The following is a 19735-nucleotide window of genomic DNA, read 5'->3' as shown; positions in this document are numbered from 1 at the left end:
AATCCCTGAGCTGCTGATCCATTTGCCAACAGATGACAGAGAGAGAGAGAGCTATGAGATCAAGGATGACTACAACTGCATGGACAAATGAACACTTAGGACAATTTTCCCCTTGACATAATAAAATTGTTTACTTCCAATCCTAAACTTATACTGCATGATACAATTGTGTGTGTATATATATATATATATATATATATATATATATACACTTTTATATATAGACAGTGCTCAATCTTTTCACTGAAATGTATGATACTTCCTCAACACATTTCTCATAACTCCAGTTTTACTAAGAGTGCTCATTAATGTGTTTTTTTACCAAAGAGAAGAAAAACCACACAATATACTGAAGGCTTAAGAGAGCAGAAACAGTTTCATATAAACGGCCCAATTTTTTTTTTTTTAATTAAAAGCTGGAATCTCTCTCTGGGTTGTCAGAGGTGATATAAAAATTACTCCTTTTTACATTCTCCACTGTTCTCATTAACACAATCTGTCAAACAGCTTAATGGACAAGTTCTAATATGGCCCCACACACCACTTATCCTGGCCTCAGAGCAGTATTTAGAACTTCTAAGAAATTGTCTGCATTTTAGAACTGATGTTTGAATTAGCACTGGGTTTAACAAAACCCAGCAAAAACATGCATCTCAAAGCTGAATCCTATTATAATTACAAAGGGCAATTAAAAGCAACTACAAGTGTGCAGCTCTTTAGCTCCTTGTTCTCCACAGTCATCCTGGATTTTGTATCAAACATATGATGGATTGTCCAACCTCATTTTAGTGAATTGGTTCTTTCAGTTTAGATTAATACACATTTTTATTCTACCTGGAACAGAAGGTTGCACAGGTTGTATCAGGTCCGGCTGCTTGAGAGGATTTCCAAAATAGACAAACCACTCTTTTACCAAAGGACAGGTTCCACCTAAAAAAATAGAATTGGATCAGTAAGTCAAATGCAAGTATTGACACTACTGTAACAGCTGGAATAAGCTGTGATCAGGATTCTAAATAGAAGGCACTTCTTGATGACTTGTTTGCTCAGCTTTAGAAACAAACCAAGAAAAAATTGTTTCAGTATCTTTATGACAAATCATCAGAACAGATAAAGAGAGTTTCAATTAGGTACTATAAACATGAGTTTGGACTGGGGAACTGCAACCAAAACTGTAAATACAAGAGTCTGTGGAAAACATTCTGAAACAGGCTTAGGCCTTCCCACCCCAAGGCAGCTCAGGAAGCTCTGGAGGCATGTGGCATAGCTCAGGGACCTGCATGAGCTACCTCAGTCTCTCAGCACTGTCACGCTGCCACATATCCAGGCAGAGCTTAATACGATTCACCTCCCAACTTGCCCTGACGTTTCCTGTGTCAGGGTTTGAGCCAAAATCTTAGTAGGGAGGCCTTGATGGCTATTTGAAACCTGACAGCAATGGAGTCATCCCACCATCAGATGCAGAGCTTTTACAGCCCATTGTTCCAGACCTTTTATCGAGCATAAAGGAATTGTTTATACATAATACTTCAAGTGGCTTTCCTAGTCCCTAACCTAAACCTTGCTCAGCCCCTCTAAAGATGGCCCTTAAATTAAAAATTTGACTTCAGGAATTGTGCATCTAACTACTTGATGCTTAAAGAAACCCAAACAAACCAACACCCAGGAAAAAAAAAAAAATCGCACATTTAAGAATTTTTGAAATGCAGACTATCCAATTTACAAGAACCAGCTCAAAATCATTCAAATGCAAGTCTTCATTAAAAAAACCCAAACAAACAGAGAATCAGTGCTACTATTAATGGTGTTTTGCATTCTGTCCAGATTTTGGTTATGGTACCCATGTCATAGTGCCCTAAACTTCCTCTCTGTAGTCTGGTAAACAGTATGAATTAAAGAGATTTAGCTAGTCCTGGGCACTTGGAGTAGAGTTTTCAAATATTTCCTTTTTTTCCTTCCCTTGTCCCTTTCCAGATTCACAGGATTGCATCTCTAATTGCTTCCAGCTCTCAACTAATACTGAAGCCATTATACTTTTAAAATCCTGCCTTTTAACGCCAATTCCAAACTACCTAAAATTTACTGCACAAGTATTTTTGAGGCCATGTGAACCCTAATCAAAAAGTTCCCCTAGATAGTTTCCAAACCTTTCCAACACTGTCCTTTCCTTGTCCACCCAAAAAGGTTTCGTCACACAATTTCCTGATCTCACTCATAGCTCAATGCTGGAGGTAACTCTCGACAGGAATGAAAAAATAGTGTGCTATGGTGCAAGGGCAGAAATTCCTCAGATGAATTTCTAATGTCAGGGGTAAGAGAAGGGAAAAAGAACACTACAAAATCTGTCTTACAGCCCTGCTTCTTCCTTCCTTTCTTCCCCATGGACCTGCAGCACAAACTCCCAATAAAGGTGAGGGACTGAAGAACCAACACATGGAGTATGAGGGACTGTGTTACACATGACTTGCCATGCTTATCTGTTCAAAAACCAATGACATTAAAAATAAAATTAAAAATGCTGACACTACAGCGGGGAAAAGCCTTAAACTGTACATTTCAATAGCTGAATAATCTCACATCTTGATTATAAATCATTGTCTATGATAATGTTATTTCATGAACAAAACCCTTCAATCAAATAACCTAAAGTCACTTTCAGAAACATTCTGATGTTTTAACATTCAGTTTTAAGATTTAGTGTGTGGATTACTCTGCATTATTCAATGTATTCAGCTCACGCAGACTCCTAAATTTTAGCCTGGTTTCTTAAGCAGGCAAACCTAATGCAATTAGGACATCTGTCTTATAATTAATTCATGGATGCACTGCTCTGCTTCCACTAAATCTACCAAAGTAGAAGTGATTTCAAATGGATTTCAAAAGTCCTAAACATTTTGTGAAACTGAAGACTCAGCTGACAGAGGGATCCTATTAGGGCACCAATTGAAAGAAAGGCAGGAAAGTCAACTTACCTGTTGTATCCAAACAGACTGAATGGCAAATCAATACACAAATAGCTGTAGAAAAGCTAGAGATGAGAGAAAAGGTAGATGGGATTTGGGAAGGACAGGAAGCAATAGGGAACATGCTTAGGAACACCATATACTGCAGGAGGGAGTTGTCAAGGACATGAGGAGAAGTTAATATAGTATAAAGAAGCATGGAAATAGAATCTAACTTTGCTGATGAGAAGCATTGCTCTTTATGAGTTCCACACCTCACAGAAAAACGTCTTGATTCTAAACACCAGTGAGAGATAACTCATGCACAGTAAAAAGGGAAGTTGATAGAAAGTCCACAGTTTCATTCTTTTAATGTTTGTGAATGAAGGTACAAGACATAGCACCACATCAGCTGAGTGCTTTTCATTACTATAGCCCATTAGTAACAAACATATATCACTGTTCATATAAATAGCTGAAAGTAAGGTCCTGCAAACTGATGACCCATTAACATACCAAGAACAAAGTGGAGATATGATTTCTAAATGTCAACCCTCTCTGCATGGAAATGTCTTGGGGAAAAAAACCCCAACTTTTTTCCCCACAATGCATATAAAGAGTATCACCAATTAAAAATGAAAAAAAAAAAGTTCCTTTGTTTAAATAGATTCTGAATGACCTGTGAAAGCACTGCCTAGGCAGCCTAAGGAAAGATTCAACTATGTGCAAGCCACGAGAGAGCTGGAAAATGTTGCTATGTGTGTTCCTCTATACCTGCAACAACACCAACTCTCCTGAGTGGTCACTGGTGATAAATGGCAAAAATTCTGCTAAGGGACTGTTTTTGACAGTGTCAAAGCAAGGATCAGTCTGGCCTGCTAATCTTAGAACTGGGAGTGATGCCAGGACTTCGAGGAGCTGGCCACGGGCTCAGGCTACATTACATAACCTCCTAATTGGCAATGGACATGCAGGTGCAGGTATTTTCATGGACTGTGTTAGTGCCAAAACCTGCTGGCTTTATTCTGAATCCTTTGCACACATAAGAAAGCTTGGCTGGCCTATCAGGGTGTATTATTTACTGTTATTTTCCCCTCCTACTTGAATTTTTTCAGAAGTACTTTTTCTCAGAAAGATGCTTAAGTGTTGACAATTTCTATCACTGTATGCAATATTTCACATATTGATCAGAATGGCTCAATTAATTATAAGTGCACTTTTAAAATACACAGACAACAAATGCTGTGTTGTCAGAATCACCATCAGCCCCCTATTTATTCTGTAACGTCAAAAATAAGGCTGTGATTTTCCAACATTTCCATGAGTAAAGGTACATGCACCACACACCAAACTATACCAAAGGCAATGTTATATAAGCAATTCTTTCAGCAGCTCTGCTATCTTTTACAGGCAGGCACTGATTTGCTCATTCCCAGTCCCTGCCATTCCCTTGGGGTGTTTCAGCACAGCTGCTTGTGGCTACACAGAGCCAGATAGGGAAACAGACCAGGTTAGTTACCTGACTACAAAAAAGGCAGGGAAGAGAGACAGAGGCTATTTTCAGTTTCTCAAACTAGGCTACCACACAGCTGCACAAACAGCTGCAACAGCACAACTGAGACAATGTGCAAGGATTGAAATGAGTGCAAGAAAATTATTTAAAGTGGCACTGATAGGAAAAGCAACACATCCCCCAATGGCTTCAGGCAAAGTGGCATGGTATGGGCCCATGGCTTCAAAGGATATGACATTCTGCTCCTATGGATTTGTGGGTCTCTTAAGCACCTTAGAAATCACAATCTAGACATTCAGAACTAAGTTTCTTGTTTCAGAGTAGGGCAAACAGTTTACATTAGCTTTAACATGTTCTTACTAAAACTGTAACCACTGCTTTTACTAAATTTTGGCTGCTTTGTAAGTAATCTGCAAACTGCAAAGAAGTCAGATTTCACCATATTTTAATTGATGATATTAAGGAGTAAAAAAGAGGATCACTAACACATGCATGACCACTGCAAAACTGGAGCAAACAATGTGTAGAGTTAGTCAAGTTAGCTTCAAATGTTCTGCATCAGCAGCTGTATAATGGTGGCAGACTCCACATGGACTAATTTAATTCATTGTCTTGTTCCACTAAACTCCTTTAAAATACTAACCCAATGTCATTCTACATTATACTACAACCTACAGACAGTGTAGACTACTTCTTCCCATCCTATTCCTTATCAAATTACAAAAACCAGTCAACTTGACCTCATCTGCGGGAAACTGGCAAAGGATTCTACTTACTTTGTAAAGAACAAAGCTTCTTTGTAGGTCTATCAGTGAATCCATAAAAACTAATGCTCACACATAGCTATGCATTCCAGTATAGACTGTGACTAATAATCTACACTCTAGACTCAGAAGCAACTATACACTGGAATAAAAAAACAACTCATGAACTACTAGGAAGTGACATGGTTAAAGCATTTAGAGGTAGACACATGCATCAAAAATGCAGATTTAATAGAGGCATCCATGCAGACACAATCTACTTACCTTTCTGGAAAGGTTAAGGACTGATTTTCTAAACTATGACTTAATTTAGAAAATTATCTCTAGAATTGGAAGCCTGAACTGAGAATAAATAACCCATGCTATCTGTGGTTTTATTCTAAAATCACTTCCTTAAAAGAAGACAACTTTCACATTAAAATTTCATTTTCAACATGACTCTAAATAAACATTTCTGTATTTCAATTCTAATCTTCTCTGAGTACTAAACCCACTGTAACACAAATGTTAACCTGCCTACTACCCTGACATCTTGCAGCAATAGCTGTTAATTAGGAATTTTGGTCTGGGTATTTCTGAAAACATCAATGAATATCCTACTGTTTAGATGAATAAGTAAAACCCAACCAAGTTTAATTATCTACAAAATTTGGAGGCAGTACACCAAAAAATGAAAAATGACAGATGTGCATGATTACTGCTGGGATTTTTGTTATTCTCTCCAAATTGCTATGTAAACTCTGATTCAGTTTTTCCTATTATGGCACAACTTCAACCTCTGGCTGCTGAGTGAAATCATGTACTTAATTACCTTTTTGTGCCTTTCTAAGCAAATAGTTTGAATATTAGGTTTGATGGCGGCGCACTTTCATCAATAAAATGTAAAGCGATTACCACGGAGAAATCAACACATTCAAAACACTAAAGTTCAGTACACTTTTAATTTTCAACTTTAACTCACTGGCTGAAAGACACTGTAAAGATAACACTTAACTAATGTAAGTCTTACAAATATGAAATTGGTCCAAGGATGTGAATAAAGAACTCTCTGTCTTCAAGAAGATGAATGCAAGCACAGATACAAGTACCTGCTACCAAATCTGTTTATACCACTGGATAAAGAAATCGTATTTTCTAGCACTTGGATGAAAGAACTAATAATAGCTGGCATAACTACTTGCATTTGTATTATTACAATAACTGTATCTATCTGAGTAGTTTCTGCTCTGAAAATTGCAGACTTAAAATCAACAGAAGGTAAAACTTTAACAGTGCATTATTGTTCTGTAAAAGTGTATTACAACTCACTAATTCATCCAGAGCCACACTTATCCAAGTACATTAGGTTTCATATACCTCCAAACATTCAAAAATCTCATAAAGACCATTGCTTTGCCCAATTTTTTGATCATGAACAACTTTCACAACTTCCCATTTAGCAAGGAAAAAAGCTCCAATTTTTAAAAATCACTTTAAAAGCACTGAAATGGATCAGCATGTAGAAAAAGCCCCACAATTTCACTCTCACATTTTCTCTTACTTCCATAAGAATTACATTTCAGCTGCTCGGAGTTTTTATCCTAAATGCATTTTCTATCCTAAATGCTGATAGAGCCACTGAAGATTCAAGATTTCATATTTCAAAATTGAAAGTACAATGGTGTAAGTAGTTTAATCCTTACCTTTTCCAGATTCCAACAAGATAGAATAAATATGCTGACGGGCAGGGCGGTAGATAAGTGCCTGTCCAGGAATCTCTGTATCATAGTCATCCTCCAAGGAGTTGCTGCAGTCAATCTCTCCATGACACAGGATATTGAAGATCGAATAATTTTCAGATTGGATATGCTGTTCTTTAGCTAACTGTTTGTTCAAAGAAGGAAGAAGGCATTATGTCCAAAATTAAGAATAATCAACAAGTAACAAAATGTATTCACTGTTTGAGGAAATAGATATTTCTCTATCAGTAGAAATGGAGGGAACAGACAGGGAGGGAACAAGTGCTTTTTCAAATAACACCAATATAGTTTATTTTCAGACATCCATCTTTTTGGAATCCCCAGGAAAACCATCATTTACCTTTCTTAGCCCCTCCTTTAATTCTTAAAATTTAAGAGCTTGAACAACAGTTTTCTAGAAAGTAACTATTCTTAAAATAAATTCTAAATTCCAGTATAGCTGCCCTCCTTTGGTCACCTGAAAATGTATCTTTCTTTAAACAGTGAGTGAAATCACAACAAAATGCAAACTTTCAATTTTATTGCAAGATGAACTATATAAGACAGCTGTATTTCTTTCCTGATCTGACTTGGTGTATTTTACATTCTGGTAAAATTAGAATACTTAATTTCACAACACTTTTACTTTGCAATAGCTCTCCACTGTGAAAAGAAATGTCATCTACTCTAGTGAGAAAAACCAGGTCTGAAGGCATGTTGCTGAAAAGCAGAATTAACAGCATCACCCAGGCTGCACATTAACCACACACTGGATGCAGACACATCTGGCTACAAGCAGCGTCAGCACCAGCAGGGTCTGCTGGTCTGGAACAGCCTAGGTGAGAAAGCAACAAAGATGCTCTCAGCATCATTTTGTGCTCATCAGCACAGAATTCCAATCAGTAACATTGGCAATCTGGATTGGTCAAGTGCACAGACAGACAGACTTTCTACTTCACAACCCCAGACCAAAACTCGGGTTGTTTAAACAGCTGAGCAGAGTGAATACTTCCATGGGGTGCCACTAACAAATTCCCCAGGACCTGTGCCATATGGTGAGCAGGCACTGACGTTTCTCTGCTCTGCATTCTCTGCATGTGTCGTGCTAGTTGTACTATTTGGGTTGTGCCACCCAGCTGCAGCTACCACAGATTCTTTTACCAGGAGTTACTGGAATTCCAGTAACTGCAAACCTGGGAACTCAGCAGGTCAAAGCTGCAGTCATTCACTGGGTAATTAGTGGTCAAAACTAATTCTACTAAAATGTCATACTTTCTGTGTACAGTGCCAATCAACACAGCACTTATAAAATAAAGGTTTCCCTGCAATAAATAGTTCAATATTCCTAATATGTGTAAACAATGTAATCCCACATAGTATCACATAGTATACTTTTGTATAAAACAAAAACAGAGCATCGAGTATTTCTAAGCATGATTTTAATGAAGCACTGAACTATTGCACAGAAGCCAGCCACAGATGAGAGCATCAACAACGCTAGCTTATTGCAATCTGCAAATAAGCTACACATCCTTATGAACTGAAAAAACTACAAGCTGATTTCAAAAGTATTGCTGTATTCAATGTCTGTATCTTGGAAAATACTTCTGATTCATACCTACAATCAGCCAGATAGTTATGCTCTTCTGAGAGAAACAGCAACAGAGGTTATGCCCTCATGGTGGGAATTGAGCTTTGTGTGCCATTTACGTGAAGCTCAGACAATGTGCAAGATAAGCAGAACTACATATGGATTTCAAAATATGAAACAAAGCACACACATTACATATACAAATATTTGAACACTTGTAACAAAAACAAAAGAGAAGTTCACATGTCTAACATTTTGGCTGTAATTTCCTTGGCGCGGGGACTGGCTTCATGTAGGATTCTTGCAGCAACAGGGAGGCGTTCTTCAATGGAGTTTCTAAACATTATTATTTTATTAGAGCAGTAGCTCAGCATGATGCTTCAGAACTTCAACCCTTCAAATTAAAGACCAAGCCAAGAAATAATGACCACTTGTCATAAAGACCACATGGTACATTCTCTTAAGGAATAAGGATATTGCCACTATTGTCCTGGCCATAATCCAACCTAGATAATTGCATTCTGGCTGTTTTTTTCTTGCACTTCAAGCAGAAAGAGATTTTTTCAACACTTTATTATGATGTATGGCTGCTGATTTTTTAAAATATCTTCTACTTAACTTCATCAGTCAAAAGTGATACATACTGTATCTATGTGTGGTGAATATAAAAACCCAACTATATCTGCAGTTTAACTGAAATGAGCATTGCATAGGTTACAATGCAGTTATAAAATGTTTTAGTCTTTTTAGAAAGCAAAATGTAAATTATATTTTTCTTTAGAGTAATATGAGGAAACAGAAAAATAGTTTTAAAGAAAATGCTCAAGATAAGCAAGAGAAATAAAAAAAAACTTCTGTGTTTGAAGTCTACAAGAACCCAATAAAATAGGGAGTAACAGATGGCTAATATAGGGTCTAAAACACACTTCCTTGTATAGATTTTGTAAAAAATCTCAATATGTTATCTTAATTGCCATGAATTGACAGAATTGTACTCTAGACTTACTTCTATACCATAAATTCTGATGCAAGGTGCACATTTTCTATTAGCCAGGTACACCACCTTAAGCTAACATATCCAATTTCCCAGAGTAACTCAATCTGCCATACCATATCTACCCCAACACCAGTGCATCCCTGTCTGTGTGGGATGCCATAACTAAAACTTGCTACTGCACCCCTGCCCTTTGGGATTTAATAAACCCATTGAAGTGCTTTTGGGTCATTTAGGGACAATGAAAACAAGGATAATTTAACTTGAACCAAAAATGACAAAAAATACAGACTTATTGCATTTGACACTGTCCTGTACAACATCCTTGTCCCTGAACTGGAGAAGCATGGATTTCACAGATGGACCTCTTGCTGGATGAGGAACTGGTTGGATGGTTGCACTGAGAGTTGTGGTCAATGGCTTGATGTGCAAAGGGAGGACAGTGATAAGTGGTGTCCTCAGGGGTTAACTGGTTAATCTTTGCCAGAAACATGGATAGCAGGATCGAGTGCTCCCTTGGCAAGGTGACACCAGTTTGTGTGGTGCCATCAACATGCAGGAGGGGAAGGATCCATCCAGAAGGATCTGGACAGGTGGGCCTGTGCAAACCTCATCAATTTCAACAGGGCTGAGTAGAAGATCCTCCACTTGAGTTGGAGCAATCCTGACCACAAATACAGGCTGGATGGAGAAAGGATTGAGAGCAGCTCTAAGAAGGGCTTTAGGGTTTTGCTGAGCAAGCAGCTTGACCTGTGAGCTTGACCAGCAACGTGTGCTCACAGCCCAGAAAGCCAGCTGAAGCCTGGGCTGCATCCAAGGCAGCATGAGCAGCAGGGCAAGGAAGGGGATTCTCCCTGTCTACTCTGCTCTGGTGACACCCTACCTGGAGTGCTGTGTCCAGCGCTGACACCCCCACCACAGAAAGGACTTTGACCTGTTGGAGTGAGTCCAGAGGGCTGCAAAAATGATCAGAGGGCTGGAGCACCTCTGCTATGAAGACAGGCTGAGAGAGCTGGAGTCGTGTAACTGGAGAAGAGAAGGCTCTGAAGACACCTTAGAGCAGCCTTCAAATACCTAAAGAGGGCTACAAAAGAGCTGGAGAGGGACTTTTCACAAGGGTGTGTAGTGACAGGATGAGGGGAAATGGATTTAAACCAACAGAAAGTAGGTTTAGATTAGATATTAAGAAGAAGCCCTTTGCTGTGAAGGTGATGAGGCACTGGCTTAGGTTGACAAGAGAGGAGTTGGATCATCCCTGAAGTATTTAAGGCCAGGATTATTGGGGCTCTGAGTAACCTGGTCTAGTGGAAGTCTCCCTGCTCAGGGCTGGGGTTTGAAACTAGGTTATCTTTAGTCCCACACCCAACCATTCTATGACTATGACACGATTCTGTAGGAGTTTCCATGTCTCCACCACAAGCAATTTCAATCTCTGCATTCTTAGCACAGCTACCTTTGATACCTCCACTGCAAGGCACAGCCAAGAAGATCACTGACCAGCTTATGGCTGACCTGTGGGTCCTCAAAGTAAAAACCAAGTCAATACACAAATAATATTGACATGGGAAATCATATAATATATGGGAAGTACATTTCTTTGCCCAGCTGCTGGCCTAAACAAGAGCAGCTCCTCATTATGTGACCTACCTGACATTTCAAAATGAGAGAAATTACTTTTTATTAAATGTGCTGCATCTGTGCTCATATTAATGCATACAATAATCGTAACTGGGGCTCTACTTAACAAACAAAATATTCTTGCACGATCAAATTTAAATCAATAAGATTGATGTACTCATTACTAACTTCCACTAACTAGTTGTGGCAGTGAAGTGATCATTAAGCTCTAAAAAACAAGTTACCTGAAAGATTTCTTTATCTTGACAGAGAGCTGATTGTTGTTGCAGGGATAACGTTTGACAGTTTATTTCATTAGGAGGAATCCATGGAGACCGCTGCCCAGGCAAAAGATAGGAGTTCACTCCTCTGCAGAGCAACGTCTTGTCTGATCCCAGAGGTAGAATCTCTTCCAAGCGTTTCAGGCTGCTGTACGAGCATGGAATTTTTGAGATGTAATTTGCTACAGACATCAGTATATTTGTTCTTCCGTTGCGGCTGCTAATCCTGGGGGGACTTTTGATTAAACATTTGTTCCAAAAGCCTTCCAACATGCTTTCTGGAACAATATCATTGCCAAGCAAGCACGCAAAGAGAGGAAGGTGTGTCAAACTAATACCCAGCACACGGCAAAGAACTTCTCGAGAGTACATAACAGTGACCAGTCTGTCCAAACGGAGGTTCTCAATGGACAAGTAGGGACATGTGTCATAGATGAGGTAGTCACTATCTTGCCCCAGAATTCCTATACAGTTGTTCTGCAAACCATATGCAGCCACCTCAAAGTCTGCCTCTTGCAACGTGCAGACTGTTTTTTGACCGAGTGATTTTAGGGCATAACGTGTAAAAGTAGGCAGAGCTGAAGGAAGAACAAACATTTCTTTCCCTGGCTGTTGCCTGTAATTCTTGATATACTGAAATAATCTGGCTGTTTCCTGAGTATTCTTCATCCTCCGTTTGATCCACTCATCTCTCTTTGTCTCTTCTACCACCCCGTCGAAGTAGAACACCAACTTGATACCGGCTGCCTTAAAAGCATTGATAAAATCCTCTAAAATGGCAAGGTACTCCCGCCACTGGCCACCGCACACCCAGAATTCTGGTGTGTACCAGCGGCTAACACAACTCATGGCATCTACCACGATAACAGCTGGGCAACCAGGATGATCAATGCGATGTTTTTCTGCCATTTCTCTCAGATCTACCGTTTGGCACGCACCAGGGCAGGCTCTTGCCACAAATCCCTGCAAGCCTCTAACACCCATGGCTGATCTCCAAAACTCACAGTAGTCTGAAAGAAGAGAAATAAAAACAATGTTCTAAGATGCAATACTGGAAAACAATGAAATTCTACAATAATATTTTTAAAAGTTGCTTGGAAACAGAACTGTTATTTTTCTGCTTTTGCTAAAACTTCATTGCTGTATCCCAGCTTTTAACAATTTAAAACAGTTTACTTTCCCTCTGCAAACCGAACATAAGTACTCATTCATTTTCCCTTCCAGTTCTGGCTTTTGTATCAGTGCAAAATATAAGTATCAAAAGATTCTGGTAAATATGACCAAACAAAATTCACTCATTCATTCACATTGAATGAGTACGGCTGGAAGGAACCACAAGTCCAACCTCCATGCTCCAGCAGGGCCATCCTAGAGCTCACAGCACAGGAGTGTGTTTGAACAGTTCTTGAGTATCCCCAGTGAGGAAATTTCAAGTTAATAGTGAAGTACACAATACAAGAAAAATGAGGACAGATTTTGGCTTTTTATTAAGACATATACATGCTTACGGTATTCAAAAACTAAAGAAAGGAAAGTGAGTTTACAAAGTACAGCGAATAGACAGGTTTTAAAAGCATTCCCGAAACCTATCGGTTAAAGACAGAGTTCTGAATGCCACCCTTTATTCACAGTTTGGCTTGGAAGGGGCCTCTCAGGACCTCGCAGGGTGCGGGGGGCACTGCGCGCAGCCCCGGCAGGGCCGAGCCGCCCACTCCGGGGTCCCTACGGCTACCGGGCCGTGCTGCCCGGGCACCCCGGGACCGGAACCCCGGCCGCCCCACCCCTCCCCGCTCAGCTCCGCTCCGTCCCGCCCAGCTCCGCCCGGCCCGGCCCGGCCCGGCCCAGTCCCGAGGAGTCCCTGGGCCCCGGCCCAACCGCGTGGCACTGACCCGAGCGCCGCTTCCGCTTCCCGCGGGGGGGCGGGGCCGCGCCTGCGCCCGGCGGCGGGGCGGGCCGTGCGTGTGAGGGACCGTGCCGTGCCCGAGAGGGGCCGTGCCGTGCCTGTGGAGGGGCCGTGCCGTGCCCGAGAGAGGCCGTCCCGTGCCTGTGGAGGGGCCGTGCCGTGCCCGAGAGGGGCCGTGCCGTGCCTGTGGAGGGGCCGGGCCGTCGGCGACCGCGGCTGTCCCCGCCCGCGAGTTGCGGTCCTTGGGCTTTGTATGGCCATAATGGGGCCGGAGGGGCCATTGTGCCCCCAGACAAACCCGGTCGGCACGGGGGGACGGGGCGGGGGACATGAAAGCGTCGCGCACCGAAATCGCTTCAAACCCCCCCGAGTCGCACTTGGGAGATTTATGTCCCCCCGGGCAGAGCGACCTTTGGTGGGGGGCGGATTCGCTTTGTCGTGCCCGACGATTTTCAGCGGAGGGGATCCCCCGTTGTCCGCCGGGCCGCGCACCCCGGGTTGACGCCCTGGGTGCGGGCCGGGAGCGAGACCCGCTCGCTGCCCGCCGGCAACAGGTGGGGACCTGAATAACTTCACATCTTCCCGGGAGTGGGAAGAGGGACACGGGGGAGCCCATGGGAAGATTAGATCAGATGTTATTGCCGGTGAAAAATTAAAGAGAGCGGTGCTCTGGGGAGTGCAGATTAATATATTTGGTGACTCCGAGTGCACAAAGCCTCACCATTGTGGCTGTGTCTGAATGCCTGTGAATAGGATGGAGCATATGTGGCCTGTCACCGCAGGTGCCCACATCTGTTCGTCTCCAGGCAGATGCTCTCAGAAAAGGGGAGAACATTTCCAAAAGCTCAGGGCCGCCCCATCCATACCCATCCTCTTTCTCATAATCACCTTCTGCAGAGTAGTTTTTGCCCGCACCTTCTCCCATCCCCTGCCTACCCTGAAAGTTGAGAGATGAAGAAAAAAATAAAAACTCCACAAATTGGAAGTGGCTTGGAAAGCTCTGGAAGCACGTAATCAAACTGCTGCCCCCTCTCCTCCCCCAGAGTTTATTAGCAGCAAGTTTTGCTCCGCAGCCAGCATACAGTGCACAAGATGCATGCACTGTGCAAAGGGGGGAAACACAAAAACCCTTCATGCATGAAATGCAACACAGTACAGCAGCACTCTGTGCTGTCACTGGGCTCTAGAGGGTGACCTGTGCTGGAGTGGTGGTTTGCAGCAACTATTTATAAGTTTTGGCTTAAGATGACGATTAATAATGCTGGGCGAAAGAGGGAGTTTTCCTATAAGAACTGGCAAAGACAGTGAATATTGCTACTGAAGTTGGTAGCAGAATGGGATCTTTCCAGCAGAATCTTGTAGCTGCAATGCAGAACATTTTTTTGAGGAGTGCCATCACATTTTTTATCACCTGTACATGATCTGAGTCCTATCCCTCACCCTCCCTCTGTGACACTGCTGCCAAGACAAGCCAGGCCTGGGCGCTGCATGGGGTTACACTGGCCTTGCTTGACAGGGCAAATGGGGTGCTGGTGTGCAGGATAAATATCAGGATCAAGGGATATTTAATGTGGTAAGGCACTTCAGAAGGTTTTCTAGTTCAAATATGTTCGGTGGCTTCTGGTGTGGTGAAGACCTTGAAAATCCTTGAATTTAAAGGCAGACAAAGATGCCAGTACTCCAAATGCAAGGCCGTGGTGTTTCCAAGGGGGGCATGGGCAAGAAGAGCATTTGAAACTGCATGTCCCAGAGCAGGGGCAGGGGAAGGAATGGGACCTGCCCAGCTCAGGGCACCCACGGGAGGTTTCGGGAAAAGTTATGTCCCAGAGTGGGGTGGGGGAACCCGAGGGCTAAGGGAGGGCAAGGAGGGGGGAAACCTTATTTCCCCGAATCCCTTTTGTCCTGTCGTTCCCTGGGGGGTCCTGTGGTTCTGGCGCCCCGGGCGGAGGTAAGCAGCCCTTCACCCTCCCGACTTTGGGAGCAATGACAGCTCACGCACACGAGTGATCAATTTTATCCCTCTTAGTTTCCCACAAGCTAAATCCCGTCGGAAGCGAGCCAGGGAGCAAACCCAAACAAACAAGTAGCGCAGATAAACGGGGCCGGGGCGGGGGGAGGGGGTATCTGGCTTTCTCCTCGTGTGCAATCAGTAAAACACATATAGGGGCCACTTCGGGATTTGCCCAGGGAAGGGTTGGAGAGCAGCTGGCTGCGGTAATCTCCTCGGGAGACAAAGGAATGCCCCGTCCCAGGATCACAGGTAAACACACAACCATTGTAATGAAAATGAGGGGCGAGGATAGGGCCGGAGCAGATGATTTGCGATTTCAAAAAGGGGGGTGGGGGGAAGGGAAGACCCAGAGCTGCTTATCTATCATCTGGCCTCGCTGTGTGCCAGCTGAGCCACGCGACTGCCCTTTCTTATTCTAATCAGCACATGCCTTTGCAACTTTGGGCTAACCTACACGCTAAACTTCTTAATCCTCCTCCGCGCACACGGCAAGGGCTGCAGAGCGCCCCTCCGGCACCGCGGCCCCTCCGCGCCCGTCACGCACCCGCCTCGGGTCGGGGCGCCCGGCGGCGGGGCCTGGGGCAGCGCCAGCACCCCCGGTCACGCCGCCGAGCCTGGGGCCAGCGGGGGAGCCAGAGCCCCGGCCCAGCAGCACCCTGCCTGCCCTCCCCCCGCTTCGCATCCCCTCCCGCCCGGCCCGGCCCGGCCCGGAGGAACAGGTGAAGGGGGCGTGCGGCGGAGGGACAGCAGCGCACACATACCTCCGTAGGGACTATAGATCTAATTAAAATATTATGCACACTCGGCTACACATAGCTCCACACGTTCACGTCCCTCCGCCAGCGCGCCGTTCGCCATATGCCCGGAAGCCCCCCGTCCCGGGAAAAATCAGTGTTGCACGCCAGCGATGGCAGCGCGTCGCCGTAATTAATATACGCACATATCCCACCCACCCCCCTTTTTGAGTGACTTTTCCCATAATCTGGCTCGCTTAGAAATAAAAGCTGCAGCTGATGGGGAGCTCTCGGCGGCGCTGGTCCTCAGCGCGACCGTAAATACTCGCAGGAGCAGAAGAGGGGGGCCGGCGTTGCGGGAAGGGTATCAATTAGGGGCAGGGAGGGAGAGCACAATACCCCACCAGCCCCAGCGAGCCGCTGGCAGGCGGTGCCGAGCCCGCCGAGTCCCGGCCGTGCGGGGTCACCGTGCCCTGGCAGGGGCCCGCTCCCCGCGCCCGCCCCCGGGGGTCCCGCCGCCGGCTCACCCCGCGGGGCGGGTGCGGCCGCGCAGGGCGTCGGGCGGGACGGGACGGGACCGGCCGTTCCCGGCAGCGGGGGCCGGTGGCGGTGCGCGGGCACGGCGAAGAGCGCGGGGGCGGCGGGGGGCGGCGGGGAGCGGCGGGCGAGCGCGGTGCGGAGACACGCGGTTGGGAGCGAAAAAGCGCCATTTGGTTGGGAGCAGATGGCTGGCTGGGGGGCTGATCGCGTCTAAAGGCGTGTCATCCCCCTTCAGCGAGAATCCCTAAGGGCTCCCCTTGTCTTCGAAATCAATGAAAATTAAAGTGCAGAGAATGGATGAATAGTTAGACCTCGAGTCCCTTCTTTGTTCGCCTCAGCTACTGGTGGGCAGGAGTTAAACTACAACAGCCTCCTATAGAAACACTTAAGTTAAACAGTCTCCCCGTTAGTCCAGCATCTGAAAGAGAGAGGGAGAGGGGGGAAAAAAGCAGAAAAAGGAGCTTTCTGCTTGATTTCCCCAATACAGAATCGCGTGGCATAAATTAAGCCAGAGAAGAATGAGCGCCGTGGGCAGGATCCTGCCGGCTCTCACGGCGCCTTTCAGTCACGCTCAGCAGCGGTAATCGAGAAATCTGTGCCACGTCAATTTAACAAATACCCGGTACCGAAGGGGGGTTGTTAAGGATTTGGGGGCAAGTTTTTTCGGTTTGGTTTTTTTTTTTTTTCCCTATCGCTAGGTTAAAGCCCTCGCGCGTGTAACTTTTTATTTCCAGTTTTTTAACCAAGGAGATGCTAATGGACCAACTTTCTATCTCTCGTAGATTAAAAGATCCGCGTTGATATATCACTTCTCGCCTCCACCGACGGGCCACCACCCAAATTTCAAGAAAGATATTGCCGCTCACCCCCGCCCCCCTGCCCCACTCGCTTAGTAAACCTCATACGAAGTGATGTTTTCCCCCCCTCTTTTTCCCGGGGATAACGCCGCAGCAAAGTTTGCGAAGCAGCGACAAGCCACTTGAAAAGATGTTGACGCTAGGTGGCAAAAGTAATGTGCAGTGAAAACCGGCACTGCTGCGGGATGCGCCCCCCCCGCTCCCCGCTGCTGAGGCCGGGCATGGCGGGGGCGGGCGGGCGGGCCTCCGGGGACCCGCCGCCCGCTCCGCTCCCTCCTGGGCTGCCTTCCCTACATCCTCGCACTATGCCTGCCGGATCGCTGGTCCCCTCTCTGCCCAGACACAACTCTGGGGGTGTGGAAAAAAAAAATCAAACCCAAACATTCCTGTACATTTTAAACTTTTGCTTATGCTTCGAGGGGCGGGGAGAGGTGAGAGGAAGAGCACCTGGATGTAGATGGCTCGTTCGACTACAATTAGATGTAAAGGACGCACGCTGAGTGGCAAAATGGCAAAATGTTGTCAAGATCTGGATGCTTGTACCAGGGGTTGGAGGAGTAGGTGGCCTGGGTTTGGGGTAGGTGCCACAAACCCCTGGTAAATGAATGTGGGCAGCTACAGTCCTGGAACAGTCAAGAAGAGCTGGGCTGAATGAACTCATTAGTGATTTTCTTTTAATTGGTATTACTCAATGCTTTTACTTTAAGAAGTCTTTAAGATTTTTTTTTTTCCTAGCGCATTGTAAGATAATTTGTGATCAAGACATCTGCTTCAATGGAAGCCACATTTTGCCATGCAAATGCACGTTTCAACCCAATAAAGTCGCCATAATAAGGCTTTTAGCACGGCATACCTACAGTGAGGTTATTGTAGCCAAATCCTCTCCTTTCGCACACAAGCTTAATCTGTGCTGAAATGATCTGTTACAATTAAAATGACATTTACAGAGACAGTTACACCTTGCATCCTAATGAATCCGCCTGCGCCTACCAAAGGTGTTTAAACAGAGGGCCTAAACAAAGTGAAAAACCCTGCTTCGAGTGACATGCCAGAGTTGCCCTCCAACTTTTATCCCCTGCTTCCATCCATCATTAAGAAACTGCTCAAATGGTAATAGTCCCTATCCCTTTTTCACCGCGCCAGTAAACTCCTTTCCGTATTTTAAAGATCAAAACAAAAGTTGTACTGTCTGATGGGTACGTAAAAAAAAATTTATAAAGGTGACAACTGGTGTGAATTCGGGCTAGTTTATTTTGTGCGCGTATGTGAGTGTGTGTGTATGTGTGTTGCGGAGGGGGGAAGTGCTGGAAGGGATTTCTTTAAAAAATGTGCGGACATTGTTGTAGAGGCAGTAGCGTGCGCCGAGGGGAGCTCTTTCTCTCCCTCGCATTGTGCAGGGAGCAGGTGCTGTCTACATTACCATACAGCTGAGAGCACAAAGAGCTAACTGATTCAGCCCTCACACAATAACAAACGGCCTTAATGACAGCCACGCGAACGACACACACCAAACTCACTTTTTACTAAGCTGAAGGACGAAAAAAGAGAGAGGGAGAGAGAGACGGAGAGAGAGAGGGAGAGGTTGCTGGTGATGATGATAATAATCATAGAGGGGTGCGGGACTCGGGCGCAGCGAGTGGCTCTCTCCGGCAGCGGTGGTGGCGGGGACGGGACCCGCGGAGCCCCGCAAACGGGTCCCCTCCACGAGTCCCCGCCGCGAACCCGCCCGCGTCCTCCCTCGCCGCCGGACCCCCGGGGATCCCCCGTGCCTCCGCCGGCGGGATGCGCGCCGTGAGCGGAGCCTCGGGAAGAGCGAACCTCGGGTCACTTCGTCCACGTTCCTTGTCCCCCTCCCCAATTACCCCGGTTATGCCAGGGTAAATGCAGTGTGAATTTCATGGGATGGGACTCCCCTCGCTGTGGTTCGATGGCTCCCACCTCCCTCATCCCTTTAAGGCCGGAGAAGCCCCTTGGAGTAGTCACGATCACCGAGTCACTTTTTGGGGTCACGGCGGCTGCTCTGCACGTTCCAAGAGGCAATTACAGCCCGCCGTCCCCGGGGCTGCTCTCTGGCCGGAGCGTGTTGCACTGCCTCTCCCCGGTGCAGAGGGGGTGTTACCCTCTCGCCGGAGCAGAAGGGGGATTCTTGCGGTTACCAAATTTGCAGGAATGTAAATGAACACGTTTTGTGAGCGCGAAGGGGAGGGGGAGGAGGGTTGCACATTTTACAGCTCACTGACCATTTGGCGATCCATTGAGAGGAGGGTTTG

The 19735-nt window shown here is 45.2% G+C and overlaps 1 protein-coding gene across 3 annotated transcripts in view; it reads right to left on the bottom strand.

Moving 5' to 3' along the window:
- The window catches only part of FAM120B (family with sequence similarity 120B), a 51227-nt gene extending 34993 nt beyond the window's left edge, over positions 1 to 16234 (bottom strand). For 2 of the 3 annotated variants that reach the window (XM_030235954.2, XM_030235955.2), the window contains exons 1-4: positions 13310 to 13353; positions 11385 to 12430; positions 6902 to 7082; positions 835 to 930 (exon numbers count right to left, since the gene is read on the bottom strand). In XM_030235954.2, the coding sequence (XP_030091814.1) occupies positions 835 to 930; positions 6902 to 7082; positions 11385 to 12404 (1297 nt within the window). In that variant the 5' untranslated portion in view covers positions 12405 to 12430; positions 13310 to 13353. Of the gene's footprint in view, positions 1 to 834; positions 931 to 6901; positions 7083 to 11384; positions 12431 to 13309; positions 13354 to 16095 lie in introns of those variants that run through there. The other variant, XM_050972205.1, reaches the window with a different exon arrangement.
- Between the last annotated feature and the right edge of the window lie 3501 nt (positions 16235 to 19735).

Source organism: Serinus canaria, chromosome 3 (genome assembly GCF_022539315.1).
Source record: "Serinus canaria isolate serCan28SL12 chromosome 3, serCan2020, whole genome shotgun sequence".
NCBI lineage: Eukaryota > Metazoa > Chordata > Aves > Passeriformes > Fringillidae > Serinus > Serinus canaria.
The sequence above is the reverse complement of the archived record's forward strand: the minus strand, read 5'-3'. Positions and strand labels throughout refer to the sequence as shown.